The sequence below is a fragment of the Rhamphochromis sp. 'chilingali' genome, assembly GCF_963969265.1.
Source record: "Rhamphochromis sp. 'chilingali' genome assembly, chromosome: 10".
NCBI lineage: Eukaryota > Metazoa > Chordata > Actinopteri > Cichliformes > Cichlidae > Rhamphochromis > Rhamphochromis sp. 'chilingali'.
Genome location: NC_137937.1, coordinates 27,761,666 through 27,788,109, shown reverse-complemented (window position 1 = coordinate 27,788,109; position 26,444 = coordinate 27,761,666). Strand labels below are relative to the sequence as shown.

Genomic DNA, 26,444 nt, shown 5'->3' with positions numbered 1-26,444 from the left:
CTTCTGAATGAACAGATGAGTAACTAAACATTAGTTGAATCTTTGATGAAAACGTCTGCTCCTGGCTTTAGCCCCCTCCTTCCTCACAAGGGGATTATCCAGGATTAATTGGATGGCTGTGGTTAGTAATCTCTGAAAAACACTGCAATCCGGGAGATTTATCTCATCCCTGATTCCTCTCATAAACGCCCACGTGATAACAACATCGCTTCATTCAGGGGGAACGAGAGAAACATAACTGTCTTCCAGTGAGCTGTTGCTTAATGTCGAGGGGTTTCTGGGGAATTTCTGCATTTCTGAGTTCAGCTGTGTTGTATAGTCTGGTTTTGTTAATCCGCAAACTTGTTTCTTGGCTGACATCACTTCGCTTGATTCCTTTTTCGCGTCTTTCAAACATGACACCCATGTCATGTTTTGCCTCACTTGCATGTCGCCAAAATGTATTCTCACTTCCACGTGATTTCTAGAAATGACATGGCACTTTCTGCTGGGAAATTTATTTCACTGCAAAACAAAACGCCAAACCTGAAGTGAAGAAAAACCTTCCTGTTATTAAAGTGTGTTTTTACTGTACTGAGTTCAGTTATCACATCATGTTTTCGGTCCCGTTTTCCTCCTTCTTCCTTCTCCTCAGTTCTGTTGCTGTTCTTTGCTGATTCATCATCACGCTACAAGAAAGGATTACACACGAAGCGATTTAGTTTCTTTTTTAATTGCTTTTTTGTTTTTAGATTGTGAAGACAGAACTACCCATTACCACGCAGAACTTGAGGTGGAAATCTAAGTTAACACCTGCTGCTAAGGTGCCGTCATCACTTCCTGGAAGAAGTGACGACACTTTCAGAGAAAACAACTTATCGGCGTAATTCACTTCAAATGTAAACAATGACCTTATTTACGTAGACTGATATTGCACATGGGATCGCTTAACAAATTATAATTCAGTCCTCAAACTGCACTCGAGCACGGCCAGTCCCTTTGACTTGCATTATTCAGTTTGTCGTGCTCTGACTGTTCTGTGCTACCTTTTTCACCTCCACCCTTCCTGCAAACCTCTTGTCCCCTCTTTCTCCCCTCCACCCACTGGCTGTGTCTCACCTCAGGACAACTGCGAGTCCTACGCTCGCTGTCAGAGTCAAAGCCGTAACCACAGCGATGAGTGGCACAAGCAAGGCCTCCGTAGGCTGAAAAGGTGAGTAGCTGTCTCCATGAGGCAGGGAGGGCAGAGTGACTAAAGGCCAGTGAGTCTGGTGAGGCGACGATATGACTGTGAAGAAGGAGGAGAAGAAGAAATTTCCCTTGAAATTACAGTAAAGGCGGCTGGATTTGCCAGCTTTTGTCTGTTAATTTATGTACCAACCATCACTTTGCAATTTTACATTTTCTTACTTTGTTCTTTTTGTGTACTTAAACATTTACATTGCTAAGTGTCATTACACTAATGTATTATAGTATTAAAAATGGCATCAGCAGTTAATTCAAGTGTATTGACAAATAACACTACATTACTGTACCAAACTGTACCTGAATTTTCACAAAAAACTGCTGTGGTATAAGAATGAAAGCGTTTTGCAATTCTGTGGAAGTCCATAAAGAAAAAAAAAAGAAACAAGAATGCAGTAAAAAAAATACGAGGAAGTCCCAAGATTAAAGAGAAGAATATTACAGAAACAACAAACAAGTGTAATTAAAAAAAGCCCCAAAATACAGATAGTTTTAGCACTTTTCTGAACATGCAGTAAAGTTGTTTCTTTTATAATTTACTTCTTTATTTGTTGTGTCTTAAATGACCTTTAAATTTATTTTTAGCAGCCCTCAGACCAGAATACTAAAATCTGTGACATTTACTGAGGTAAGAGACAACAGCCAACAACATTCTGTGTAAATTATTAGAACTAGATGTATATTAATTCAAGTTTAGCAACTCAGAATGTACTTAATGGTCAGTTCTATTTAATACAGCATATCTAACTGCTGGGATAGGCTCCAGCACCTGGCGAGCCCCTAAACTGGAAAAGCAGAATAAAATAGATGAGTTAATGGATGGCTGGATGTATGTGTACCGGTGAGTGGGAAAGTGGCTTGATAGAAGATGGTCCCATTTTGGGCTTGCAGGGAGCAGCGGTATGTTCCTTCTTCATCCAAACGCAGTTGATTCAAGACAATAGATGAGTCTTCTGTCACTACCAAGACACTGAAGTCACTTTCATTCATCTGTGTTTACAAATTAGGAAGGAATAGTTTCAAGTTAGGGGTGTAAAACCGTCAGACAGTAAATATGTATGATACTGTGGAGCTGAATATGGAAAGAAACCTAATACAGAGACTACAGATGAATGCAGATACTTCAAAATGTATCTATATTGAAGTATTTAGGTGTCTTAATGTTTGTGCCTTCATTTGTCATCAGTGATGGCAATGAGACCTTATCAGTCTCTGATGCTCCTGGCACCCAGGAGTAGTGGTACTCCGGTCTACCCAATAGAAGACGGTGCCACGGAAGAAAACAATTCAACAAAGCCTGGCCTCCTTCCTCAGCCTGCACCGGATACTCTGGACAAAGGTTGAGAGGAGGGAGAAAGTGGGATCCTCCATTTGTCTGAATCAGGATTACTTGAATAATCTTTTTCATTAGTGTCTCACATGGACAGGCAGCAGCAGTCACTCGCGTAAGCACACATTTATACACTCGTGACATCATATATCTTTGCACTCTAAAGAACGGTGCAGTCCCAACACATAGGAATGACTCCTCCTAATCCACTCATGCATTAACACGAGAACAAATAAATTAAAATATACCACCACAGTCCTGTTGTCCAGTCGGAGAGGGACAGATGTATACTTTGTAGCGGCAAGAGACGCAATCCATTACTCTTCTAATTAGAAGCCCTGATAATGACACACAAACACACCCTCTAAAATAAATACTACATGGATATAAAATGATGTATAGCAACACAGAGAAAAAAAAAATCATGCATAATACAGTTAATATATATTGCACTTATGTAAAAGGGGTTTTAGAAACTTATTTACAACAAACACATAACACACATTACAGAATAGACACATAGGCAAAACTACAGTACGGATGACCTAAAACAGCAGATAACAACAAGTACAAAATAGAAAAAGGATATTTGAAAAGTATAAAGGGTGGAAGACTGAAGTTTAACATCAGGAAAAAAAAGGCAGGGAAACCTGATAAAAATAAAAATAAAGCCAGTAGGAAAACAGAAATGAAAACACTTAGAAACACTTTCCATTACAAGTGTTTGAAATCAGTTCAAAATACTTTATTGTAATGGAAAGTGGGGGGGACATAACTAGAGACCTAACAGCCCCCCAGAGTGAGATGGAAATAGTGAGCACCCCCCCCCCCCCACACACACCTTACTTACTTTTCATGCCATTTCGTGCCATTAATAAACAATAGTAATTGTATGCTATAGGATTAGTCCCCAGACTGTGGGAGCAGGTCATATGATCTCAAAATGACCAATAAATGATTTGTATGAGTTTGATTTTATGAAGTTTGCTGATATTCGCTTTTGTAATTTTTTTTTGCAGTCTTCTGGAGTCGATCCCAGCTGTCATTGAGTGAGAGTTGGGTATTTCTGGGAGAGGTTGTCTGGTTGTCGCAGGGCTAACCCAAAGATGAACAACCATTCATGCTCACATTTACACCTACAGTCAATGAAGAATCACCAGTTAATCTAACATGCATGTCTTTGGACTGTAGCGGGAAGGCGGAGTCCCAGAGGGAACTTCCAAAAGCACAGGAAGAACATGTTAACTCCACACAGAAAGTCCCAAACTCCCTGATGGACTAAAACTCGGGACTTTCAAGCGATGGTGCTAACCTTTCTAGCCTACATATACTGAACATTAAATTGGTCCTGGTACTGATCCCTATGAGACCACACATTTTTCTGGAAAGTATGCAAATCAAACACCAAAATAAATAAATAAATGAAAAGTCATTGGTTTGTCAAATGACAGCAAAAAACATTTTACAGTTGTCTCACGTCTCTCGATCAAAGTTTTACGGTCCACTGTCACTGGAAAAATCTGTATGAGTCACTCTTAAAAGATCATTTGTCACAGTCTCAGTACTTACCACATATGTTGGGGCATAATTCTGAGGGAAAGAAAAAAAAGATAATAAATGATCTGAAACTAATGCATGTTTTTCACAGCGATGACTTACAAAAAGTTTATTGCCTCATACTTTGCAGAACCCCGACTGTTATGCAAATTACCACTGGGGACGAAAGCATCCAGATGTTTCTCTAAAATCTTCCTGCCTTTCTCCATGATCTGAACAGCTTCAAATGTTATAGATCCTTAAAAGACATTTTAACATGTTAATACTTTCAGTGATGATATAATGAAAAGTAATAATGGCCTTCTACATGTTGGAGTGTTTGGGTGCGTTTACAGCTACTGTTTATTTCTGAGTGGAAAGAATAAGAATGATAGATTGTTTTTTTGTTTCTCACCAGTGAGCTTGGTTTTCAAGAAGCGATCAAATTCACTCTGGTATTCAGTTTTGGCTCTGTATAGAGTAGTGGGATCTAAGCAAAAAAAACAGTGCTATTTGGTTTATTTTGATCATTTTAACTGCTTTACACTTATATTTTAGTTTATTTATAAGTATTTATAAATTTATATCTTTGGCCTGACATTATCGGAAGAGAAGAACTACGATATAACAGTTTCCTGATCTCACCAATGACCCCCTTTCGTTCCTGACTGGTCTCTATGTAGGTCACATAGGCTTGGTCACAAATACTTTGCAAGTCGAGCTGGTCTTGCAGAGTGGGAGCAGACAAGATGAAGTCCTCGTGCATCATTCGGATGCTGCGGTCGCACTGCAGACAGGCCCTGGCTGCAGTGACACAGCAGAGCAGGGACACCAGCATCAATGGCATCTTCCCTCTGCAGCTGAGTTTTCCTGCAGCAGAATGAGTCACTTTGGCTCCAGTGAAAGCTTCTGAAACACAGCTGCCAAATATCATTGTCCCTGTCATCACCATTTCATCTGTTGCTCTTATTGAAATGGTACTTTTACAATTACTGCTGCTGTCATACTATTACTCCTATCACATTTTCTGCTGTTTCCCTTTAACCATGATTTGGCATAGTGTTTGAACCATTCTGGCTATTTCTTTAAAATAAAAATAAATTGATGAATATGTCCTTAATAATATGAGAAATTAAAATAATTTTCATTGTTGATCGCCTGGCCAATTATTCATTAGATTAATCAGTTTAAAATAAAACTGTGAAAAGCACCTTCGAGCTTCACTAAAACCCCGACTAACAATCAAAGCCAAAGAGATTTAGCATAGTAAGACAAAGAATATCAGCATCATCACACATACAGTCATATGAAAAAGAAAGATTTCACGTGAAACTATCCAGTCCTGTGGGAAACTAAGTATACCCCATGAGTCAATAGCTTGTAGAACCACCTCAACAATAACTTGAAGTATTTGTTTTCTGTATGACTTTTTCTGGCTCTCAAATCATTGTGGAGGAATTTTTGTCCCACGCTTCTTTACAACAGTGCTTTCATTGAGGTTTGTGGGCATTTGTTAGCTCTTTTAAGGTCCTGCCACAGCATTTCAGTCTGGACTTTGCATGCCATTGCAACACCTTGCAATAGTCTATATCTTTTTTTGTCCCTCTGTTATAAATGCTGGATCCTAGACTGAACGGAGCTGAGCACGATCACCACACACAATTAAGTGGAACTGTGGTAAGGTACCAATTTGGAGTCCATGTCTTGTCCTAGCTTTTAAAAAAATAAAGCACAAAAAATGAAAACCTTGATTCTTTTTCAGCCCTTCTGTTGGAGATTTGCTGCTGTGCTTGGGATCATTGTCCTTTTGCATGACCCAGTTTTGGGCAAGCTTTAGCTATCGGACAGATGACTCTAGAATACTTTGGTATACAGAGGAGTTCATGCTTGACTAAATGACTGTAAGGTGCCCAGGGCAAAACAGCCATACATCATTTCATTTCATTTATTCATTTATAAAGCACATTTTATAACAACAGGGCGTTGACCAAAGTGCTGTACAACATAACAATTAAACAATGACATTAACAACAACTGATAATTAAAAACAGATTAGGATAAAAGAATTGGTAACGCTCCTACAGTTTTGAAAGCCAGAGTAAAAAAATATGTTTTAAGATGCGATTTAAAAAGAGTAACAGTTGGGGCCTTTCTAATGTGGAGAGGTAGATCGTTCCACATTTTCGGTGCCACAACTGCAAATGCCCGATCTCCTCTATGAACCATCCTAGACTTATGTAAAGTAAGGAGTAGGTGATCACTTGATCGAAGGGCTCTAGAGGGCGTATACAGCTGCACAAGGTCAGACAAATAGTCCGGTGCCTGGCCATTTAGCACTTTATAAGTTAAAAGTAAGATTTTGAATTTAATTCTAAAACGCATTGGATGAATTAATTTGTTTCTCAAATGTAAGTTTGCTATCCAAGAGAACCCCCAGGTTTTTTACATGCGTTTTAACAGCACATGTTAGGTTACATAAGTCCAAATCTGGGGCATTGAAATTACAGCTTGGTCCAAAAATAATTACCTCTGTTTTATCCTCGTTGAAGGTAAGAAAGTTTGAGGCCATCCAGGTTTTAACTTCGCCGAGACATTTGACTAACGATTCCATGGGCGTAGAGGTGTTTCTATTAAACCGAAGATAAATCTGGTGTCATCGGCATATGAGTGAAAGCAGATGTTATGTTTCCTAAAGATTAGGCCTAGGGGCAACATATAGATTGAAAAAAGAATTGGGCCTAATACGGATCCCTGCGGGACACCACAAGTAAAAGGAGCTGGGGAAGAAATAAAATCATCAAGGCTCACAGAAAAAGTCCTCTTGGAGAGGTACGACCTAAACCATTCCAAGGGGATACCTTTGATACCCCTCCTTCGCCATTCTTGGTAGCTGGTACGAGGTGCTTGTGCTGATATGTCGTGTTTTGGTTTTCATTAAACATGGCGCAGTGCATTATGGCCAAACATCTCCATTTTGGTGTTATTTGTCTTTGGACATGCTGTGTGCTCCCATATTCTTTTTAGAGATGGGGCTTTCACCTGGCAACCCTTCTACAGAAGTCACCTTGTTCAGTCTTCTTCTAATTGTGCTGCCATGAACTCTAACATTTAACATGCTACAGTCTGACATTTAGCCCTTGAGCTCTTTGTAGTTTCTCTGAGTTTCTCTTGCTTCGGTGTCCAATCCTATGAAGGTTGAAGCATTGTGTTACGTATCTGAATGCTCCAAACTGCTAAACATTCTGCTTCCTTAGAGGTGCTCCCACTTCCTGCTGCTCAATTAATCAAGTGTTACTTAACCTCTTAATTCCTAAGGAAGCAGTAACATGCACTTCGCTTTTCCACAGGAATGCCTACAATTCTTTTCTATTCACATGACTGTGAAAAGAAATATCCATTAAACAAAGAATAACTTGCAAAATAAATAATTTTAATTCAAATTGTTTCAGGTTAACCACAGCCTTACTAAGCTGTACATTACATTAAGAGTCACCTTTAAAGTCACTTGACTTCTAACCACTTAATAGACAAGCTCCATTTTCATTCTGTGGGCTGTTTTGAAGGTCATACACTGGGCTGGATCCTTCTGACTGGGTGTAGGGAAGCTGCATTTTCTTTCTTAAATAGAAAAATTCAAGTGCCGTCTTGTCTGACCTTGCCCTGCTGTGCTAAACTACATCCCTAGATGGTGAATTGTCTTGCCAGTGCAGATGACTCACAGGAGATGCATATATTTTTAAGCCTCTGCCTAGTACCTTCTCTATTCTTTATTATTAATATCATTTGATTTTTTCCAGGGAATATGCAGGAAATAAGGAATCAATGACTGAATACTTAAATTTCACAATACTTAAATTTCACAATTCTCTTACAAAATTGTAGTTACATAGAAATGGTTTGAGATCTCTGTTGGGTTTTTTTCATGGTGTCAGTTTCAACTGCCTTTTTTTCCTGTTTTGTGTATAAAATTTGGTCTTGCTTAGAGTTTACTGTCTATGACCTCTGCCTGGAAATAAAGTCAAGGGTTGTTTTGAGTTTTATCTTTGCCTTCTCCCTTAAAGCAACCATTCCTTTGTGTCTGTTACTCTGTGTCTCCTAATTGTTTGGATTTCAGAGGCAGGTCAACATTTAAATAAATCAGAGTTAAATTTTACCTCTGCTACTTCTTTATAAACATTTTACTTTAGCTAGCCTACTAGTCAAATAGTAATCTAGTAGATTTTCACACTGGTGGTACAGCAGTCAGGCTATACAATAATATTATTATTCCAACTGAACTTCATGTACATATAAAAAAAAAGGAAAATTTTGGTTTATTTTACCAAATATAATATTATTATTCCAACTGAACTTCATGTACATATAAAAAAAAGGAAAATTTTGGTTTATTTGACCAAATATAATATTTTAGCTTTTTTGTAGACAATTTTTCTCATTTATGTTTTTCTATTTTTCTTTTTTTCCCTGTCCCTTGCGCTGCTGTAACGACAGAATTTCGCCAGTGTGGTATTAAATAAAATATATGTCTACATCTCTAGTTCTCAGTTCATAGTAAACTTAAAAACATTTAGAACATCAAAGAACTCACGGATATAAAAATAAGACAAGAGTCGACTACTTCGCCATGGTCGTGTCGTTCAGCTGCCCTGCTATTCATAGCTTGTTGCTGTCACCCAGCGGTAGAAAACCTCTTACAGCCACAATAACATTATTGTTCGCTCTCGATGATCTCACCTCTGTGGTCTGTTCGGGAAGTGAGGCAGTGTACTCCAGTTGTTGTTGTCACAGGGTCGAAGACGGTAATCTGTGGTTACAAACAACCATCGTAAAAAAAAAAAAAAAATACAAAATACTAATAATAACAATAACACCCCCCCCCCCCCCCCCCCCCAATCCTCACACACATTCACTACAAGTTGAATGAAACGTTTGAGATTTGAATTGTTTCCACGGACAACGCTAGCACCAACGATTTGGTAAGGAAAATATAAAAATTTGAAAGTAACGTTAACGATAGTCAAAATAACCCCTTCATTTTGCCTTTCTCTTGTGCGTTTCACATTGTTCGCAGCCAGCAATAAACAAATTTGAAGCTGTTTTTTGGCTCTGTGACGATATTGTTCTCACACTACATTTCCCAGAATCCTTCCGCGCTAACTTGTACACGAATGACAGATCGATGGACAAACCAGCTTCGCATTCGCTCCGTTTGGGTGGGACTACGCCTCTGTCGCTGCACCGCAGGCTTCCGCGCGCACAGACGTTGACCCCGGAGTGTGGTCAGATGTGGAGGTAAGGTGAATGTATTTTTGTGGTCGCAGCTTTATTAAGAGCAGTTAAAATGTTTTGTATGTGACACAACGTTTTTTTGCGTGTTACTGTCATGGCGAGTATAGCTTTTAATTGTGAGCACGGTCTTCTGAATCAGTTCGTGAATACTGGTAGAGCGAGTTACTGTTACGGCAATATCCCAACTCGGCGTCAACGGCCGAGTCGAGTGAGTGTTTGTTGGGGATCGATCAGATATCGGAAGTGTTTGATTAGTTGGTTACACGCCAGCTTGACACGGGCGTGGATAGATAACGTAAACATACACGTCGTTGGACGGCGTCTGTGTCCACTGGGATCCTTTCAGAAAGTCAGATGACGACGTTTTTCAGTGTTTGTTGTAATTTAGGTATTTGCCTTGAACAGTTCGTAGTCACTGTGTAGTTAATGTGCATGTTTTTAGAAACCCCTGCATAACCTGCAGTATGGAGCCTGTTGTACTGCACCGGGCCCTGTGGCCTAATTTAAAATGTTATACGTTTCATTCCGATAGCCATTAAAGATTAATATGATTTCAGCCCACAGTTTCAAGACTAATTGCTAGGTTTCTTAAAAAGCACTGATTATCTCTAACATTTTAAGACTGGTCTGCCTTCATTGTTAAGTTCCCTTAATAGAATAAATTGATTTATAATGGATCCCAAGTTGAGCTTTCTCAACTTAATTCTACATTTGAGCAATGGTACAGTTTTGTCAGTAATTACATAGAAATGAGGAACAGGATCTTCACTGGAGCGAAAGCTGACATATAGAGGAAAATGTTTCCCTGTGTCTGGAATATTTTTGCAAGATTTCGGTTCCTCCTTGCGATACTGGCATTAAATAGCATCACAATAAAAGAAGGATGTGGAGCTGAAGGATAATGTTTACCTGTGGGGAAGTTAAGTATGGTTCTGCTGGTGATGACTGCATTCTTATCAATCTGAAAACTGTGGGCTTGCTGCACTACAGCTGTTTGAGGGCTATTATTTACTCATCCCAAAGGTGCTCTTACCTGAGGTAAATGTAATTGAATCCTGCTGACTTGGTGTCTGCGCTTCCTCTGATCACAGCCTGTTTTTACAGTTTTGCTGGCTCTCTCACCATGAGTGCCTGTGCAGAGCCTGGATACCTGCCATTTACCAGATTAAAAGCCCAGTGCTCTCTCTCGCTCTCTCTCTGCTGGATGCTGTTGAACTATGCTATAATAATAAAAGCAAGTGTAGAGACAGTACAGGGCCAATACAGTAATGCTACACAAAAACAGTGTTCAGTGACAGACAATTCAAGGTAAAACAGTAACCCCTTATGCTCAAAATTGTCATCTTTAGCCTGTAACTATGCTGCTGATTGGTTGTGACTGCATCCAGATGTGATTTCTAAAACCCTGAAAGACGACTATTGTGCTTTTGAATTCTTTATTGCACATATTTCTAAATGTTGTTGTTCTTTGGGAGGTATTATTTTGATGGCATGTTTTTTGTGTACTTGTCTCTGTGAGGGAAGTGTTATTGCATCTAAATTTAAATCCTGATTGCAGTGAGTTCTTCCATAATGATATTGCCCCCATCCATGAGGCAAAATCAGGTCACTAAGACGGTTTGATTGGTGTGAAAATTATGCCTTTGCAGCATGAACTAATATTTTTAATGCATCACTAAGACATTTTTGTTTTTTTTCCTGTCTGCAGCGCTTTTAAGCTAACATCAGCAGTGATAATTGGATGGATAGATAGATAGCCAGTGTGATGAAGTCTGCGGTAGATTGGTCAATATTCATGTCCTGTACTCATTTACTTGTTATTCTTTTAGCACTTTAACTTGATTTAGCTTCCATTCATTATTTGATGTGATGATGATATTAATGGTGTTTTATTTCTATTGTTTTTTTGGGTTTCTTTTACACTTGTTGTGGTTTAAACTAACATCTGTCTGTCTGCCTCACAGGAGCAGATATATCAGCCCTTTTTCAGAAATGGAGACATTCCTAAAGATTGGCAGGTAGACATCAGTTTTCCCTTAACTCCCACAGCTGCCAGTGCACAGATTTATATTTCTGTTTCAAAAGCTCTGACAGCAAGTTAAGTACAGCTGTCCATTCCTGCCACTCTTCTTCCAACCCGCACGCCTTCAGCATGTATCAAATAGTGCCGGTGGCTCCTGGGGAGCAGCAGATGGCTGGGGGACCCGGAGGCTCCCCACTTAAGAAGAAACTTTCTCATGAAGGTCGGCCACTGGTGATGGCAAGTATGTTGGGCTGTGTGCTGGTGCTAGCTGCTGTGGTCGCCTGGTGCTATTACTCAGTGTCGCTTCGTAAAACCCAGTTGTTCAAGACAGCGTTGTTAGACCTGAACAAGGATGGTTTTATTATTCACAACCAAGCTGGGGCTGTTGTCTTCACTATGGCATTCAGGTGGGTTCATATTATTGATTATTTTTAAATTAATAATTGGTAATTTGCTGATTTTTGTCTTTTTTGGACTTGTTGTCTATGCTTTTAATGCTTAGGAAACTGTACAGAGAATCATCTGCGTTTTTGTTTCCTTTAACAAGATACATTTTGATTAATAATTTAATTATTTGAATTGCCTGATTGCCTACTAGTCATGGTTATTTTAATGAACTAAAACTAAAGCAAAACCTAAAACTGACCTTGTTAAATAAAATAGAAATAAATACTACACTTTAAAAAAAACTGTAATTAAACTGATTTTATGAACTTGGAAAACTAACTAAAAGTTAAAATAAGTTTTGGCATTTTAATTTGCTAAAATTTGTTATTACGCCTTTACAGATTTTTTTTTTTAAATTTGTGCCTTTTGCATATGCCCTACATTCAGTCACTATTTAAAAGACTAAAACTAATAAAAACTAAAGCTAAACATTTTTAAACAATAAAAGATGAATTACAAAATTTGAAATTAGAATTAGAAAATACAAAACTAAAATAACTCTGCTACTTATAAGGGTAATAAATATGACTAGTTATAATTTTATCTTACAGCTGAGATAAGGACCAAAGGAATGTCTGTGCAATCCAAATCAAGACACTCCACAAACACTTCTCTTGTGAAACTAAGTCCCAGCAAATCGTGGACTCATTGCCTTTGTAACTTCTGTTGGTCTTGACAGAGTTCTTCTTCTTTGTATCTGCTTTAAGTCTGCCTGTCTGCAGTGTTTGGATGGATGATGAAAAATCAGACGAGACAGACACATGATTACACCCTTAGGGAAGACTGTAATAGATGTGTCCTTTGCCAGCAGAGTTCATACCGACAGAAATAGCTATAGAACAATCACTCCACAGACAACTAGAACAACGGAATAGAACTTACAACATTTTCTTTGTTGTTGCACTACTACTAATTTGTTTTAAAACACAAATAATATCAACTGTGTTTAACTGGCCCCTTTGTTTTCTTTCTTTTAAACACCTAATCTTAGGTCTGGTACTCTGGATGTGGACTCTTGCTCAAAGGAGGGAGATATTCTGAGCTGCACTCAGTCGGATTCTGGCAAGCTCAACTTTTTTATCCAAACAGTTCGTCCAAAGGACACGGTGATCTGTTATCGGGTTCGCTGGGAGGAGCTGCAGAATAAGCACTTGGTAGAGCATGTCATGGCCTATAATGACTCTCATTGGTATGGAGGGGCAGAGACGGCAACACAGTACTGGCCTATCAGATTTCAGGGAGAAGAGGAACCACAACCTTTCATCGCAAGTGACGTCTACTCCAATCGAAATGCTTTTGGAGGAATTCTAGAGCGGTACTGGCTGTCATCAAATGCAACTGCAATTAAGATTAACGACTCAGTACCGTTTCATTTGGGCTGGTCAGAGAAGAACAGGACACTGAGGTTCCAGGCCCGGTACCAGGACTCTCCCTTCAGACCACTAGAAAGACAGCAGACCTTTCCTGAACTCAGTTATAGAGTCTGTGTGGGGTCAGATGTCACCTCTATTCACAAGTACATGGTGAGTGTAATTATGCTGGATATTTGACAAATATTTAATAATGTTAAAAGCTGCCAATTTAAAGTGTAGTGGATATATACTCAGATGTACAACAAATAACTGGACCAGAAACACTTGTCCCATCCTGCATATGCATTTTTAATTTAATACTACTGCCATTAATTCTTTGTTCCCCTGCAGAGCAGGTTTAATCTTTAACATTCCAGAAAATATACTTAGGTTGGGGAAATGACTCTTTGATTTACTGTTGAATTTAAGTGTCTGTTCACTTCCAAAGAAATGGAAATCCTCTAATTTTTATTGTAGTTCATTTTTAATGGAGAGAGACAGAATATCAATCAAAACCGCAGAAAAAAGGACATTACATCAAATTTACAGACTAAATTGATTTGCTTGTCATTGAGTGAAAAAGGTATTTAATCTCCTACAACCCAGCCTGAAGTCACAGTTACAGATACTCCTGATCTCAACTCACTATGTGTATAAAGCACACCTGTCCACAGAATCAATTTCTTCTCTTCCAACCTGTCCACCACCATGGGCGAGACCAAAGAGTTCTCAAAGGCTTTCAAAGATTGTTGACCTACGAAAGGCTGGTATAAGTTACAGTAGGAAGCTTGGGGAGAAGTTTACAACTGTTGGTGCAATTGGAAAAAGTATAAAATGACCATCAATGTCCTCAGCATGGAGATTTTGCCTCATGGGCGAGGACTATCATAAGAGAGGTGATGGATCACCTCAAAGCTGTGATCTGTCACCACTGGCAACACACTATGCTATAATGGATTGAAATCTTGAAGCGCCCGCAAGGTCACCTGGTCAAGAACGCAAATGTACAGGATCATCTCAAGTTTTGTAAGTGAACATCTAAATGATTGAGAGAAGGCCTGGGCGAATGCACAGTGGTCAGATGAAACTAAAATCAAGCTCTCTGGCATCAACTTTACATGTCTGGGTTTGGAGGAAGAGAGATACTGGGTATGACCCAAAGAGTAGCATTCCCTACGTGAAGCATGGAGGTGGAAAGATTATGCTATGAGGCTGTTTTTCTTCTGAGAATATAGGACAACTCCATCACATTGAGGGGCCAATGGATAGGGCCATGTACTGTAAAATCTTGGATGAGAACCTACTTCCCTCAGCCAGGATACTTCGTATGGGTTGTGAATGGGTCTTCCAACATAGCATCAAGATAAAGATAGTGTGGCGAAAGAAGTACAAAACGTCAAGATTCGGCGTGGCCAGTCTTAGACTTTAATTCTATTAAAAAATTTGTGGACGGAGCTGAAGCTTCGAGTTGCCAAGTGAAGGCCAAGAAACCTAAAATATTAAGAGTGTTTCTGTAAAGATGAGTGGGCCAAAATCCCTCCTGAGATGTGTGCAAACCTGGTGAATGATGACATGACAGTGCTTTGGAGGGTTTCTCCTCCAAATACTAAGTCATATTTTTCTTGGGTATTAAGTACTTATTTCACTCTGTAACCTGCAAATCAATTTATAACTTTTATGCAGTGATTTTTTTTCAGGTTTTTTCTTTGTAAGAGAGCAAACTTATGAATTAATAATGATTTCCCCAATTGTAAATGCTTTCTTAATGAGGATACCAATATTATAATCTTATAGTGTGTTTGTAAAATCTTTAGAAAAAGTCTAAAAATTGGCTTATGTAGTTGGTTATTTCTTGACACGGAAAGCTGAAATTCTCAAGCTGTAAGGGACCAAGCAACCCCTAAGCTAATTTATCTGGTTATTGTAAGGATGCCAGTAGGCATATTTCCTTACACTTGTTTAATCAAGCACAAAGCCTGTGCAGGCTTGAATGAAAGACAATAACCACACATTTAAAAACATCTCAAATCACTTACTTCATGTTCTTTTCTTTTCTTTTTCCCCCCTAATCATTCATGTTCTTTTCTCAGGTGCGCCGGTATTTCACAAAGCCTATCAAAGTCCCATCTGCTGATTTGTTCAAAAAACCAGTGTGGTCCACATGGGCTATCTACAAGACCGCTGTAACTCAGGAGAAGCTGCTGCGCTATGCCGCTGACATTACTAGGCATGGCTTCAACTGCTCCCATCTGGAGCTGGATGACCGCTACACAGCAGATTACGGAGAGTTTGACTTTGACCCGCAGAAGTTCCCCAATGCAAGCGGCATGTTTGACAAACTAAGAGAGGGCGGCTTTCAAGTTACACTCTGGACGCACCCTTTTATCAACTATGACTCCATAAATTTTGGTGCAGCTGTGGAGAAAGAGCTATTTGTCCGTGAGCCAGGCGGTGAACTGCCCGCTCTGGTTCGCTGGTGGAACGGGATTGGAGGAATCTTGGACTTCACAAACCCAGACGCTCGTGAATGGTATTCCTCAAACTTGCACATGCTCAAAAGTCGCTATGGGGTGACCTCCTTCAAGTTTGATGCAGGAGAAACGAGCTACCTGCCCCGTCAGTTTAGTACCCTGGGCCCACTGTCAAACCCTTCCACCTTCACCCGCCGCTACACAGAGATGGCTATACCATTTATGGAGCATGCTGAGCTAAGGGTTGGTTACCAGAGTCAGAACATCTCCTGCTTCTTCAGGATCATTGACAGGGACTCGGTGTGGGGTTACGAGCTCGGCCTCAAGTCCATCATCCCTACTGTTCTGACTATAGGCATTTTGGGTTACCAGTTTGTCTTACCTGATATGATAGGAGGAAATGCCTACCCGAACCATACTGCAGGTATGGCATGCATTTTAAGAGTGTTAGCTCTGTTAAAAAAACAGATTTTCTATAATCTGGTTTTATCTGACAGTCTTTCATCTGCGTTTAAGGTGGGTTAAATGGTCTGCCAGACAGAGAACTGTACATCAGATGGTTGGAGCTGTCTGCCTTTATGCCCGCCATGCAGTTCTCCATACCTCCATGGGCTTATGACAATGAGGTAAGCCAAATAAAGCAAGCGATGAATTTTAGATGTAGAAAAGTATTTTACAGTGTGTAGCCTCTTAGCTTTTCCTGCATTTAAATTTACTAAATTGTGTGTGTGTGTACATCACACATACACACTTTTGCAACATTTGTAATAGGGTTTGTAACAATTTTGCAACACATTTTACAGTTGGTGTAAAAATGATCTTTTTTGCTCTATCAGTACTATAGTGCAAAATACTAATTACAGATTAAATAATGAACGGGACGCTTAAACTTAACCTTTACATTATCGTGAAGCGGCTGTTTGTTTGCTTGTAGAGAAATGACAGAATAATTGTTGCTTCAAATTCTTTTTGGTGTGTTTAAAAACTACCACAGGAGGGCGCCAAAGTTTAAACCATAAAGGTCTACACCAGGGGTGTCCAAACTTTTTTCACTGAGGGCCACATACATAAAAATATAGGAGGGGCTGGGCTACTTACTAGAAATTAGGTATATAACCTTAACTTTAGTGTATTAAAGTTAGAAAAACACTTAAAAGTGGTCAAATATGTTATATTGTTGAATATAATTAAAGACAAAACTGCCTTCATCACAACTTTCCATAAATGGATCTGTATTGATTTATTCAGAAAAGGCTTTGGTAGCTCATTCTCAGAAGAGCAGCCTCAGATTTCTTCTTAGACAGAAGATTTACAGTACAGAGAAAAAACAATAAAGGGGAAAATGGGACGGGTACATTTCAAGTTTGTTATTTAAGTTATTAGGCTTAGCAACACACCTATTAACGTTCGTTTGAAACCGTTATCAACATTAACAGACTGAACTGGACTTAATAACAGGAGTGCACGAAAAAAATACTGTTGCTGACCCTGCAGGAGAGCTACCCTTTGCTTTAATTTCTGCACTCGATCAGCACCAGTGTAGGATGCATAGGCCTGATGTTTGGTTTCATAATGACGTCGTACATTATACTCTTTCATAACTGCCACAGTTTCAGTGCAGATCAAACAGAAACACTTCCCCTTGAATTCTATGAAGAAATATTCACTCTCTCACTATGTCTGAATATTTCTGCATTCACTTTCTACCTTTCGCTTCTTTGGTTCTGCCATGTTTAGTAACTTGGGGTAAATTTCTTCTGTGATTGTCCTTTTTGGTGGAGCAACTGCCTTGATCAACAGTAGCTCCCCCTGGTGTTAAAACTAAGAAGTGCAATACACGTAAGCAAAAGTTGAAGTGCGGGCCATATTCTATTCTATTTATAAAATTACTTGCGGGCCAATTAAAAATGGATCGCGGGCCGCAGTTGGCCCGCGGGCCAGAGTTTGGACACCCCTGGTCTACAAAGACCAGTTATGGGGAATTTAAGGGTATGCATACCAGTTAAATGAAATCTGTTTACCTGTTATAAAAAAGAAAACAAGAATATTTTAGAAATTTGTCAAAAAAATGTTTAAAACTAGAAGTTATATGTATATATATATATATATATATATACATAGCTTAGCTGTTCCCAGGACTGCGCTCTTCTGGACAGAGATCTCCGATGTTATTCCCGGGATCTGCTGGAGCCACTCGCCTAGCTTGGGAGTCACCGCACCTAGTGCTCCGATTACCACGGGGACCACCGTTACCTTCACCCTCCACATCCTCTCGAGCTCTTCTCTGAGCCCTTGGTATTTCTCCAGCTTCTCGTGTTCCTTCTTCCTGATATTGCTGTCATTCGGAACCGCTACATCGATCACTACGGCCGTCTTCTTCTGTTTGTCTACCACCACTATGTCCGGTTGGTTAGCCACCACCATTTTGTCCGTCTGTATCTGGAAGTCCCACAGGATCTTAGCTCGGTCATTCTCCACCACCCTTGGGGGCATCTCCCATTTTGACCTCGGGACTTCTAGGTTATACTCGGCACAGATGTTCCTGTACACTATGCCGGCCACTTGGTTATGGCGTTCCATGTATGCCTTGCCTGCTAGCATCTTGCACCCTGCTGTTATGTGCTGGATTGTCTCTGCGGCATCTTTACACAGCCTGCACCTGGGGTCTTGCCTGGTGTGATAGACCCCAGCCTCTATGGATCTTGTACTCAGAGCTTGTTCTTGTGCTGCCATGATTAGTGCCTCTGTGCTGTCTTTCAGTCCAGCTTTGTCCAGCCACTGGTAGGATTTCTGGATATCAGCCACCTCCTCTATCTGCCGGTGGTACATACTGTGCAGGGGCCTGTCCTTCCATGATGGTTCCTCGTCTCCCTCCTCTTTCTTGGGTTTCTGCTGCCTGAGGTATTCACTGAGCACTCGGTCAGTTGGGGCCATCTTCCCAATGTATTCTTGGATGTTCCTTGTCTCATCCTGGACTGTGGTGCTGACACTCACCAGTCCCCGGCCCCCTTCCTTCCGCTTAGCGTACAGCCTCAGGGTGCTGGACTTGGGGTGAAACCCTCCATGCATGGTCAGGAGCTTTCTTGTCTTTATGTCAGTGGCTTCTATCTCCTCCTTTGGCCAGCCTATTACCCCAGCAGGGTACCTGATCACGGGCAGGGCGTATGTGTTGATGGCCCGGATCTTGTTCTTACCATTCAGCTGACTCCTCAGGACTTGCCTGACCCTCTGCAGGTACTTGGTGGTTGCAGCCTTTCTAGCGGCCTCTTCATGGTTCCCATTTGCCTGCGGGATCCCCAGGTACTTGTAACTGTCCTCTATGTCTGCAATGTTGCCTTCTGGTAGTTCAATCCCCTCAGTTCTGACTACCTTCCCTCTCTTTGTTACCATCCGACTACACTTCTCCAGTCCGAACGACATTCCAATGTCATTGCTGTATAGCCTGGTAGTGTGGATCAGTGAATCGATGTCTCGTTCACTCTTGGCATACAGCTTGATGTCATCCATGTACAGGAGGTGGCTGACAACTGCTCCGTTCCATAGTCGGTATCCGTAGCCAGTCTTGTTAATGATCTCACTGAGGGGGTTCAGGCCTATGCAGAACAGCAGTGGGGACAGAGCATCTCCTTGGTAGATCCCGCACTTGATGGTGACTTGTGCTATGGGCTTGGAGTTGGCCTCTAGTGTTGTACGCCACATCCCCATTGAGTTCCTGATGAAGGCTCTTAGCGTCCCATTGATCTTGTACAATTCTAGGCATTCCAGTATCCAGCTGTGGGGCATTGAGTCATAGGCCTTCTTGTAATCAATCCAGGCAGTGCACAGGTTGGTCAGTCTGGTCTTGCAGTCTCGGCTGATTGTTCTGTCTACCAGTAGCTGGTGTTTTGCGCCTCTGGTATTCTTGCCAATTCCTTTCTGTGTCCCGCTCATGTATTGACCCATGTGCCTGTTCATCTTAGCCGATATGATGCCTGACAGGAGCTTCCATGTAGTACTGAGGCAGGTTATTGGTCGGTAGTTGGAGGGGACCGGTCCCTTCTTGGGGTCCTTGGGGATCAGGACCGTCCGGCCTTCAGTTAGCCATTCCGGGTGTCTCTCGTTAACTAGCAGCTGGTTCATTTGTGCTGCCAGACGCTCGTGGAGTGCAGTCAGCTTCTTCAGCCAGTAGGCGTGAACCATGTCGGGCCCTGGTGCTGTCCAACTCTTCATACTGGAGACCCTTTCTTGGATATCTGCCACTGTGATGGTTACTGGACCCTGTTCAGGGAGGTCGCTGTGGTCAGCCCTCAGATCCTCTAGCCACTGAGCATTGCCGTTATGGGTTGCATCCTTCTCCCATATGCTCTTCCAGTATTGCTCCGTCTCCAGCCTTGGTGGTGCTGTTCTCTTATTGTTCCCTTGCCACTGAGAGTACACCTTTGCTGGTTTATTCTCCTGCCTTCTATCTCTCTGGTGTACCTCCTCAAGCGGCTGGCCAAGGCTGTGAGTCTTTGCTTGGCAGTTTCCAAGGCCTCAGGTATGGACAGCTTGCTGTATTCCTTAGGCACCTTATTTGTCGCACCTTTCTGCAACTCCGTTAGTTGGCTAACCTCCCTCCGTGCTACTTTGATCTTGCCCTCTAGCCTCCTTCTCCATGGAGGGTACTGCCCCTTGTCGCTGTTCAACTTGTAGCCAAGCATCTCACTGATCACTGTTGCCGTATTGTAGATCAGCTTGTTAGTGTCGGTAATCGTGGTTGTAGGTATTGTCCGTAGTGCTGCATTAACATCATCTAGCAGACCTTCTGAGGGAACTTCACGTAATCTTGGTAACCGGCTACGGGGGATCCAGGTTTCAAGCTTGGCCATGATCCTATTTTTCAGGTCAGTTCCTCTCGCACTCAACTCTCCTATCGCACTTGGGGCTATGTACCCAATCTCGGGTGGGGGTGATGATATCTCCCCCCTGACCTGGCGTCCTGACTCCTCCTTGCCGTAGCATTTGTGTTGTACCTCGTCAATCTCTAGCTGTGAGAGCAGTCCCTTTTTTTGAATGTTGGAACACTGAGCTACTAGTTGTTTCGCCGTCATTGTGGATGTTGGGTATCGAAGAATCCATAGGTCCCTCATCCTATTCATGTAGCCCCTCCCGCCGGGGTTACTTGCATAGTAGCATTCCAACAACGCCCTGTTTTCGTCTCTTGCCCACCGATGCCTTCTTGTTCCAGTAGCCCACTTTTCGTCAGGGTGCCCTGGTTCCTCAACACCTGACGCGGACCTTGTTGATCCGGGCGACGTCCGAGCCGGCATGCCTTCATATTTATCTGTCTCGCTCATGTCTGCGGTAGGCTTGCTTAGCATAGGGGGTCTAGCCTTAGGACCCTTACTGGATACAGACGCCCCAGGCAGGAATCGAACTTGCGATCCTCTGTTCCAAAGGCGTGTAGTCTAACCACTACGCTATCCAGCTGCTATATATATATATATATATATATATATATATATATATATATATATATATATATATATATATATATATATATATATATATATATATATATATATATATATATATATATATATATATATATATATATATATATATTTTGAAAGAGCTAAATACTCCTTAATCACACATAACATTTTATAGAATTATGTCGATTTGGCCAGCGCATCAGATTCCCTTTTCTTAGTCAAATAGTCTGTCTTGCCTTTTCTTGTCATTAAATGAACCCATGGCAATCAGTTTTAGTTCAAAAGTGATTCCATGATGCTCCAAGATGTTTTGTTAGACCTTTCTATTAATGATACTGGTGCTTTGCTCTAATCTCCCCATGCTATTTGCAGAAATGGAAACTCACACCGTAACTAGTCTCGCATCAAAATGTTATTCAGCTCTTCTGCGAAAGTAAAGAGTTTAAACTTGGACTCTTATGTTTACGACTGTATGAGTACCTTCTTCCAGTCATCTTTAGTCCAGTGTTTGTGCTTGTTGGCAAATCTGAAACGCTTCTGTTTGCAGCGCTCAGTTATTCCTTCCTATTTGTTCAGTCGTCAGTTTATGGTCATTCTGGAAACCTCATACTCTGATCTAGAAGCATTTATCGCTGCCTGAAAATCAGCAGTGGTCTGCTTTTTGTCTATAGCACTTAAAATCTTGAGGTGCCTTTCATCTACTTCAGTCAGCTTTTCTTTTCTGCCTCTTCCTTGACACATTTTCTAGGTACCAGTCTTTTCAGTCCATGACATACTTGACCACACTGTGGGAACACTGTGAGTCCTGACCTATTTGTTTTAGGCCATCCAGCATAATGAAGTGCTTTAATGTGGTCTCTTTACTTTTCTTATGATCACTCCATGTGGTAAGATCTTGCATAGAGTGGGTGGTGTTGTAATACATGTAGCATGTAGTGTACCATGATAGAAATTAAAAAAAAAAGTTAAAACAAATAACAATACAGCAGCAAAAACAGTTAGTAGTTTTTTTTTTCAAGTCCTCCTACTGGACACCAAAAATCTCTCTCTCAGGATGACAGAGAAGAATGCCCAGATAAGATTTATACTTCTAACAGCAGTTTTGCACTTTAGAGATGTAAACATGGTTTCAGACAGGTTAATTTCTAAAAAGCATTCCAGATCATGCCCTCTGACTGTCCAGCTATAAGACCATGTGGGCTCCGAGTTGATTTTAATATAAAAATACTCATCCAAGTCAACTTACCCTGTACACAAGGTTTAGAAGCTTTAAACATTTTCTTGTGTCTCTCTGGCTTAGTGAATGTTGCCTTACCTTCTTCTGACCTCCGTACACCGTAAAGCGCTAAAGAAAATCAGATTTTTCTCAAAAAAAAAAAAAGAATAAATAAAATGCCATTTTCATTAACAAATATTTCTCCTAGAAAATATACAAGTACTGATCACAAGTCAAAAACAATAAGTCAGTTCTTTTTCTATGTGCTTTGATGCATAAATTGAAGCAGGACGTGTGGATGGTTTTATTACTCTGCTGTCTGTTAGGTGGCCTCTGCTCCATGCTAACTCAATGTCTTTGTGCATCTGCAGGTGGTAAAGATAGCACAGAAGTTCACAGGGCTCCATGAAACTCTGGTGGCACCAAAAGTTCTTGAATTGGCACATGTGGTTCTTGATACAGGAGACCCAATCATAAGGCCCCTCTGGTGGATTGCCAATGATGATGAGGCTGCCTATAAGATCGACTCCCAGTTCCTGATTGGGGATGACCTCATGGTGGCGCCAGTGTTGGAGCCAGGAAAGCAAGAGAGGGATATCTACTTGCCTGCAGGACGATGGAAAAGCTACAAGGGGGAACATTATGATAAAGGTCCCATGTACCTCACTGATTACCCTGTGGACCTGGATGAGATCGCTTTCTTTACAAGGGTTCTTTGAAGGCATTAAAGAATTGAAAACCGGACTGACACACACACACGCACGCGTCCGCACACATTAGTTTGAGCACACATGCCAAGTAAAAGCAGGGAGGCACCACCAGAAGCTTGAGTTGAGAGTAGAGTGACATTTTAATGAAGATTAACCTCATGTCTCTTCCATCCTGCTCTTTGTCAGGACTTCTGCCTGCAGATTAAAACCCTCCGCCCAAAGAATTAGAATTACCTTCTAATTCTCATTTTGCATCCTTAAGCTAATACTCATCCTTGTGTGCCTTTCACAGCCAATAGAAGATCCGATCTGTGCTTGTATCATCACCATTCTTAGCCTTAGTGGCCATCTAATACTGCGTTGTTTTTTTTTTCTCAAAGCCCAAAGCTCTACAGCAAGCATGGCGGCGGTTTTGGGTTAATATTATTTCCATTAGCTTATTAATAGAAGTAACTGTACCATTTAGGGGGTCTTTTTGGGGGTGACTGGGTTAGGCAATAAAAAATGCACTATAGCCATACTTAAGTCTGTGTTTTTAACTTTTTAAGCTAACATGCATTAATTTGTATTGCACTGACATCTACATTTTACAGTCTTTTGATTAATTGCTCTTTATATTTATTAATTTTTATTTGTGGATACTGTTGGATGTTTTTAAATATGCATGATTCTGGGGATGAATAAAGGGGTTAACAATAAGCTGCAAATACTTTTATGTCAGTAAGTCCCATAACCTATAGTGCCATTATATTATTTTAGTGCCAAAATCTACTGCTTTATGCTTTTTATTAAAAAAGTCTGCACAAGTCAACTTAACTGCTCAGGGTACATTTAAAAGATATTTATTATTGATCCACAGTAATATATTTGTTATACATTACTGTGCAAAAGTCTTGCACCGCTTCTCATTGTCTTATTTTAATTCGAAGGAGCCAAACTTTCTTGCAATTTTTAAGTGTTTTTTGGGCAATAGTTGTCCAGACTTGTCTGAAGGTCTTTCAGATTTTTTTTTCTATGGATTTTGGCTTTTACTTGTTTTCAGCCCAAGTCGTGTAGCTGACTATTTTTAGATGTGTTTATTGTTTGCGAAGCCACTTAACACTGACCTATGAATAACTAGAGCTTAAAGGAAGACACCTAACACAAGGGATGAACTACTGTTGTGTTTATCACAGACAACTTTGTAAGGAACCAATTTTAAACTGTATCTTAGGGACTGTTTTGCTACCAGCCGGTCTCAAAAACATATAAATATTTCCGTTTTTGTTTTTTTTTGTTTTTTTTAGCCGAATCAACAAAAATCCAAGGTTTACACAGTTTGACAGGCATAAAATTGTATTTTTGCACCACCAAGGTTATAAGAGAAAACTTGGTACTTGGTGGTGTGCGGTGTGTCCTTAAAAACATTAAGGGAAACTGGACAATCGGACAAAAGAAATTACAGACAGAAATAGTTGTCGGCAGCGGATGAACAATCTCTGTTTCTTAAGTTGTGTCCTTAAGAAATTTGTGCTTCATTTCATCTACTGTTCACTCAGGCCTTATCAGAAATGGTCTCAGTAAAAGGGTGGCTGTCAAGAAGCCATTCTTAAGCAAGAGAAATAGGGAGAAAAGGCTGAGGTGTGTCTAATTACAAAAGAATTGGACTGAAAATCAGTGGCAATCTGACGGAGTGATGAATCCAAATTTTTTGGGGGCGATCAAATCATCAACGGTATTTACGGATGAGGTGAAGACAGAGGTACAATGGCGAGTGTCTATAGCACAGTCAAGTCACTGTCAGGGTTTGGGGATATATTTTAGCCAGTAGTGTTGGGGATCAGCAGACTACTTAAAGAAATGACACAAAAGCTTACCTAAGAGAGTTCAGGCGGTGTTAAAGAATAAAGGTGGTCGTACCAAATACTGACTTTCAAACTTAGTAGAATTGTACAAACTCTGTTTTTGCCTTATTTGTTGGTTTTTCTCTGTATGTTTGCAAATTTCAATAAATTGCTGTCCTATTTCCTAGTCATAACTTTAAAATAAAGAGAAATGAGGGGTGGCTCAAGACTTTTGCACAGCACTCTATTATTATAAGTGATTTACCTTGTAAAACAGTTATTATTCTCAAAGATGCCATATATTAGTGTGCCATCTATGTCTGCCTTGTGGCTTCATTTGTCTTATTAGCTAATCTATGGTATGCCAACCTTAGCAAAGAGAACCAGAGGGATAAAACACATTTCTACATACATTGATGTTTTTGATGCAGTGTTTCAAAGCAGTGACATTGCAAAGCGCATGAAGAGTTTAAATGTTTGTCTGCTCTTTCATAGTGATTGCCAGCATGAGAGTAAAGCACACCAAGTAATTTGAATGCCTTGCTTGAAAATAATGAAAACAGCAGTGTTATTGTATATGAATTTGTCTTGGAATTACAGCAACTTACAAATGATAAATCCTATAAATTGGCCGTGTTTAAGTTTTTTTTTCTTGCATTCTTGATCCTACCACAGGAAATGTTAAAATTTTACATAGAATGGTTTTTACTGACACAGTACACAGCAGCATTTCTTCAAATGAATAAGTAAATGGATGCATACATAATTTCATTCTTCTTTTTAGTAACCTTACTTTGTCATCTTTGTTGTGAAACCAGGAAAGCTTGTGTGAGATTGTGTGAGAATCTAACCTATGTTAAATAGGTTAGATCGCAAAATGTAAAATATAACATGTATCTATGAAGGTTTTTAAAAGGACATTCACTTAAAACACAATAAGTGGATTTGGCGATCACATACTGTTTGATGCTTTAGGTGTGATGGTGAAATCATCAACGTGACATAACAGATGTGAATGTTAAAGGGAAAGTTTTCTGTGTAAAAATATTTTGTTGTTGTTGCCCCCCCCCCCCTCCCCTCCCGTGATTGAGTGCTTGGCACAATTAGAGGGTAGACTGCCAAAGAACAAATATTTAATTTTATTTATGCATATGGTATATGTTTGTTTTTCGTGTGACATCTAGAGAAGTACTGTATGTATTGTCATGAATGACTTATGTGTATTTACCTGCGATCAGACTAGGTGAAATTCACCTACCTGACTTTTGCATCAATGTTGACTTTTTCAGGTTATTCATGTTTAAAGACCTGTTTTTCACAGTTGCAAACACTGTATATGCCTGATGCGTCTCTTATGAAAGAGTCATCTCAGTCACAGAGTGAGCACATCAAATGGGTGGGAAAAGTGATTTCTGCATTTGTGGAAATAACTGTAAAAAGTAATTAAATAAGTCTTTATCAGACAGCTAAAAAAATAAATGATTGATCTGCTCGCAATAACGTCTATTTTTCTGTCCTGTTTGTCTTTCTGTTAGAGCTCACAAAAAAATCTTTCTGCTGTAGTGATGTG

General features: G+C 40.3%; 2 protein-coding genes across 2 annotated transcripts; one reads left to right on the top strand and one right to left on the bottom strand.

The window, feature by feature from the left end:
- Positions 1–586: 586 nt before the first annotated feature.
- On the bottom strand, positions 587–4,937 carry izumo1 (izumo sperm-oocyte fusion 1; the record flags this gene model as incomplete). Its single annotated transcript, XM_080894384.1, has 9 exons — positions 587–668; positions 1,099–1,267; positions 2,064–2,214; positions 2,426–2,553; positions 2,803–2,892; positions 4,124–4,144; positions 4,266–4,349; positions 4,506–4,580; positions 4,736–4,937. 9 exons carry the CDS (start codon positions 4,935–4,937, stop codon positions 587–589), a joined length of 1,002 nt encoding a protein of 333 aa, XP_080750510.1.
- Positions 4,938–9,254: 4,317 nt separating this feature from the next.
- LOC308403717 (myogenesis-regulating glycosidase-like) lies at positions 9,255–26,399 on the top strand. The gene is made up of 7 exons (XM_080893393.1): positions 9,255–9,382; positions 11,344–11,397; positions 11,531–11,809; positions 12,841–13,372; positions 15,292–16,096; positions 16,189–16,298; positions 22,713–26,399. The coding sequence occupies exons 1-7, from the start codon at positions 9,270–9,272 to the stop codon at positions 23,058–23,060; spliced, it is 2,241 nt and encodes a 746-aa protein (XP_080749519.1). The 5' UTR covers positions 9,255–9,269; the 3' UTR covers positions 23,061–26,399.
- The last annotated feature ends 45 nt before the right edge of the window (positions 26,400–26,444 follow it).

Bases quoted from the DNA above. Each gene is read 5' to 3' on its own strand.
- LOC308403717 (XM_080893393.1), top strand. From the start codon at position 9,270: ATGGACAAACCAGCTTCGCATTCGCTCCGTTTGGGTGGGACTACGCCT. The intron at 11,398-11,530 runs GTAGACATCAGT...GCACGCCTTCAG, and splicing joins ACATTCCTAAAGATTGGCAG to CATGTATCAAATAGTGCCGG. The intron at 11,810-12,840 runs GTGGGTTCATAT...ACCTAATCTTAG, and splicing joins GTCTTCACTATGGCATTCAG to GTCTGGTACTCTGGATGTGG.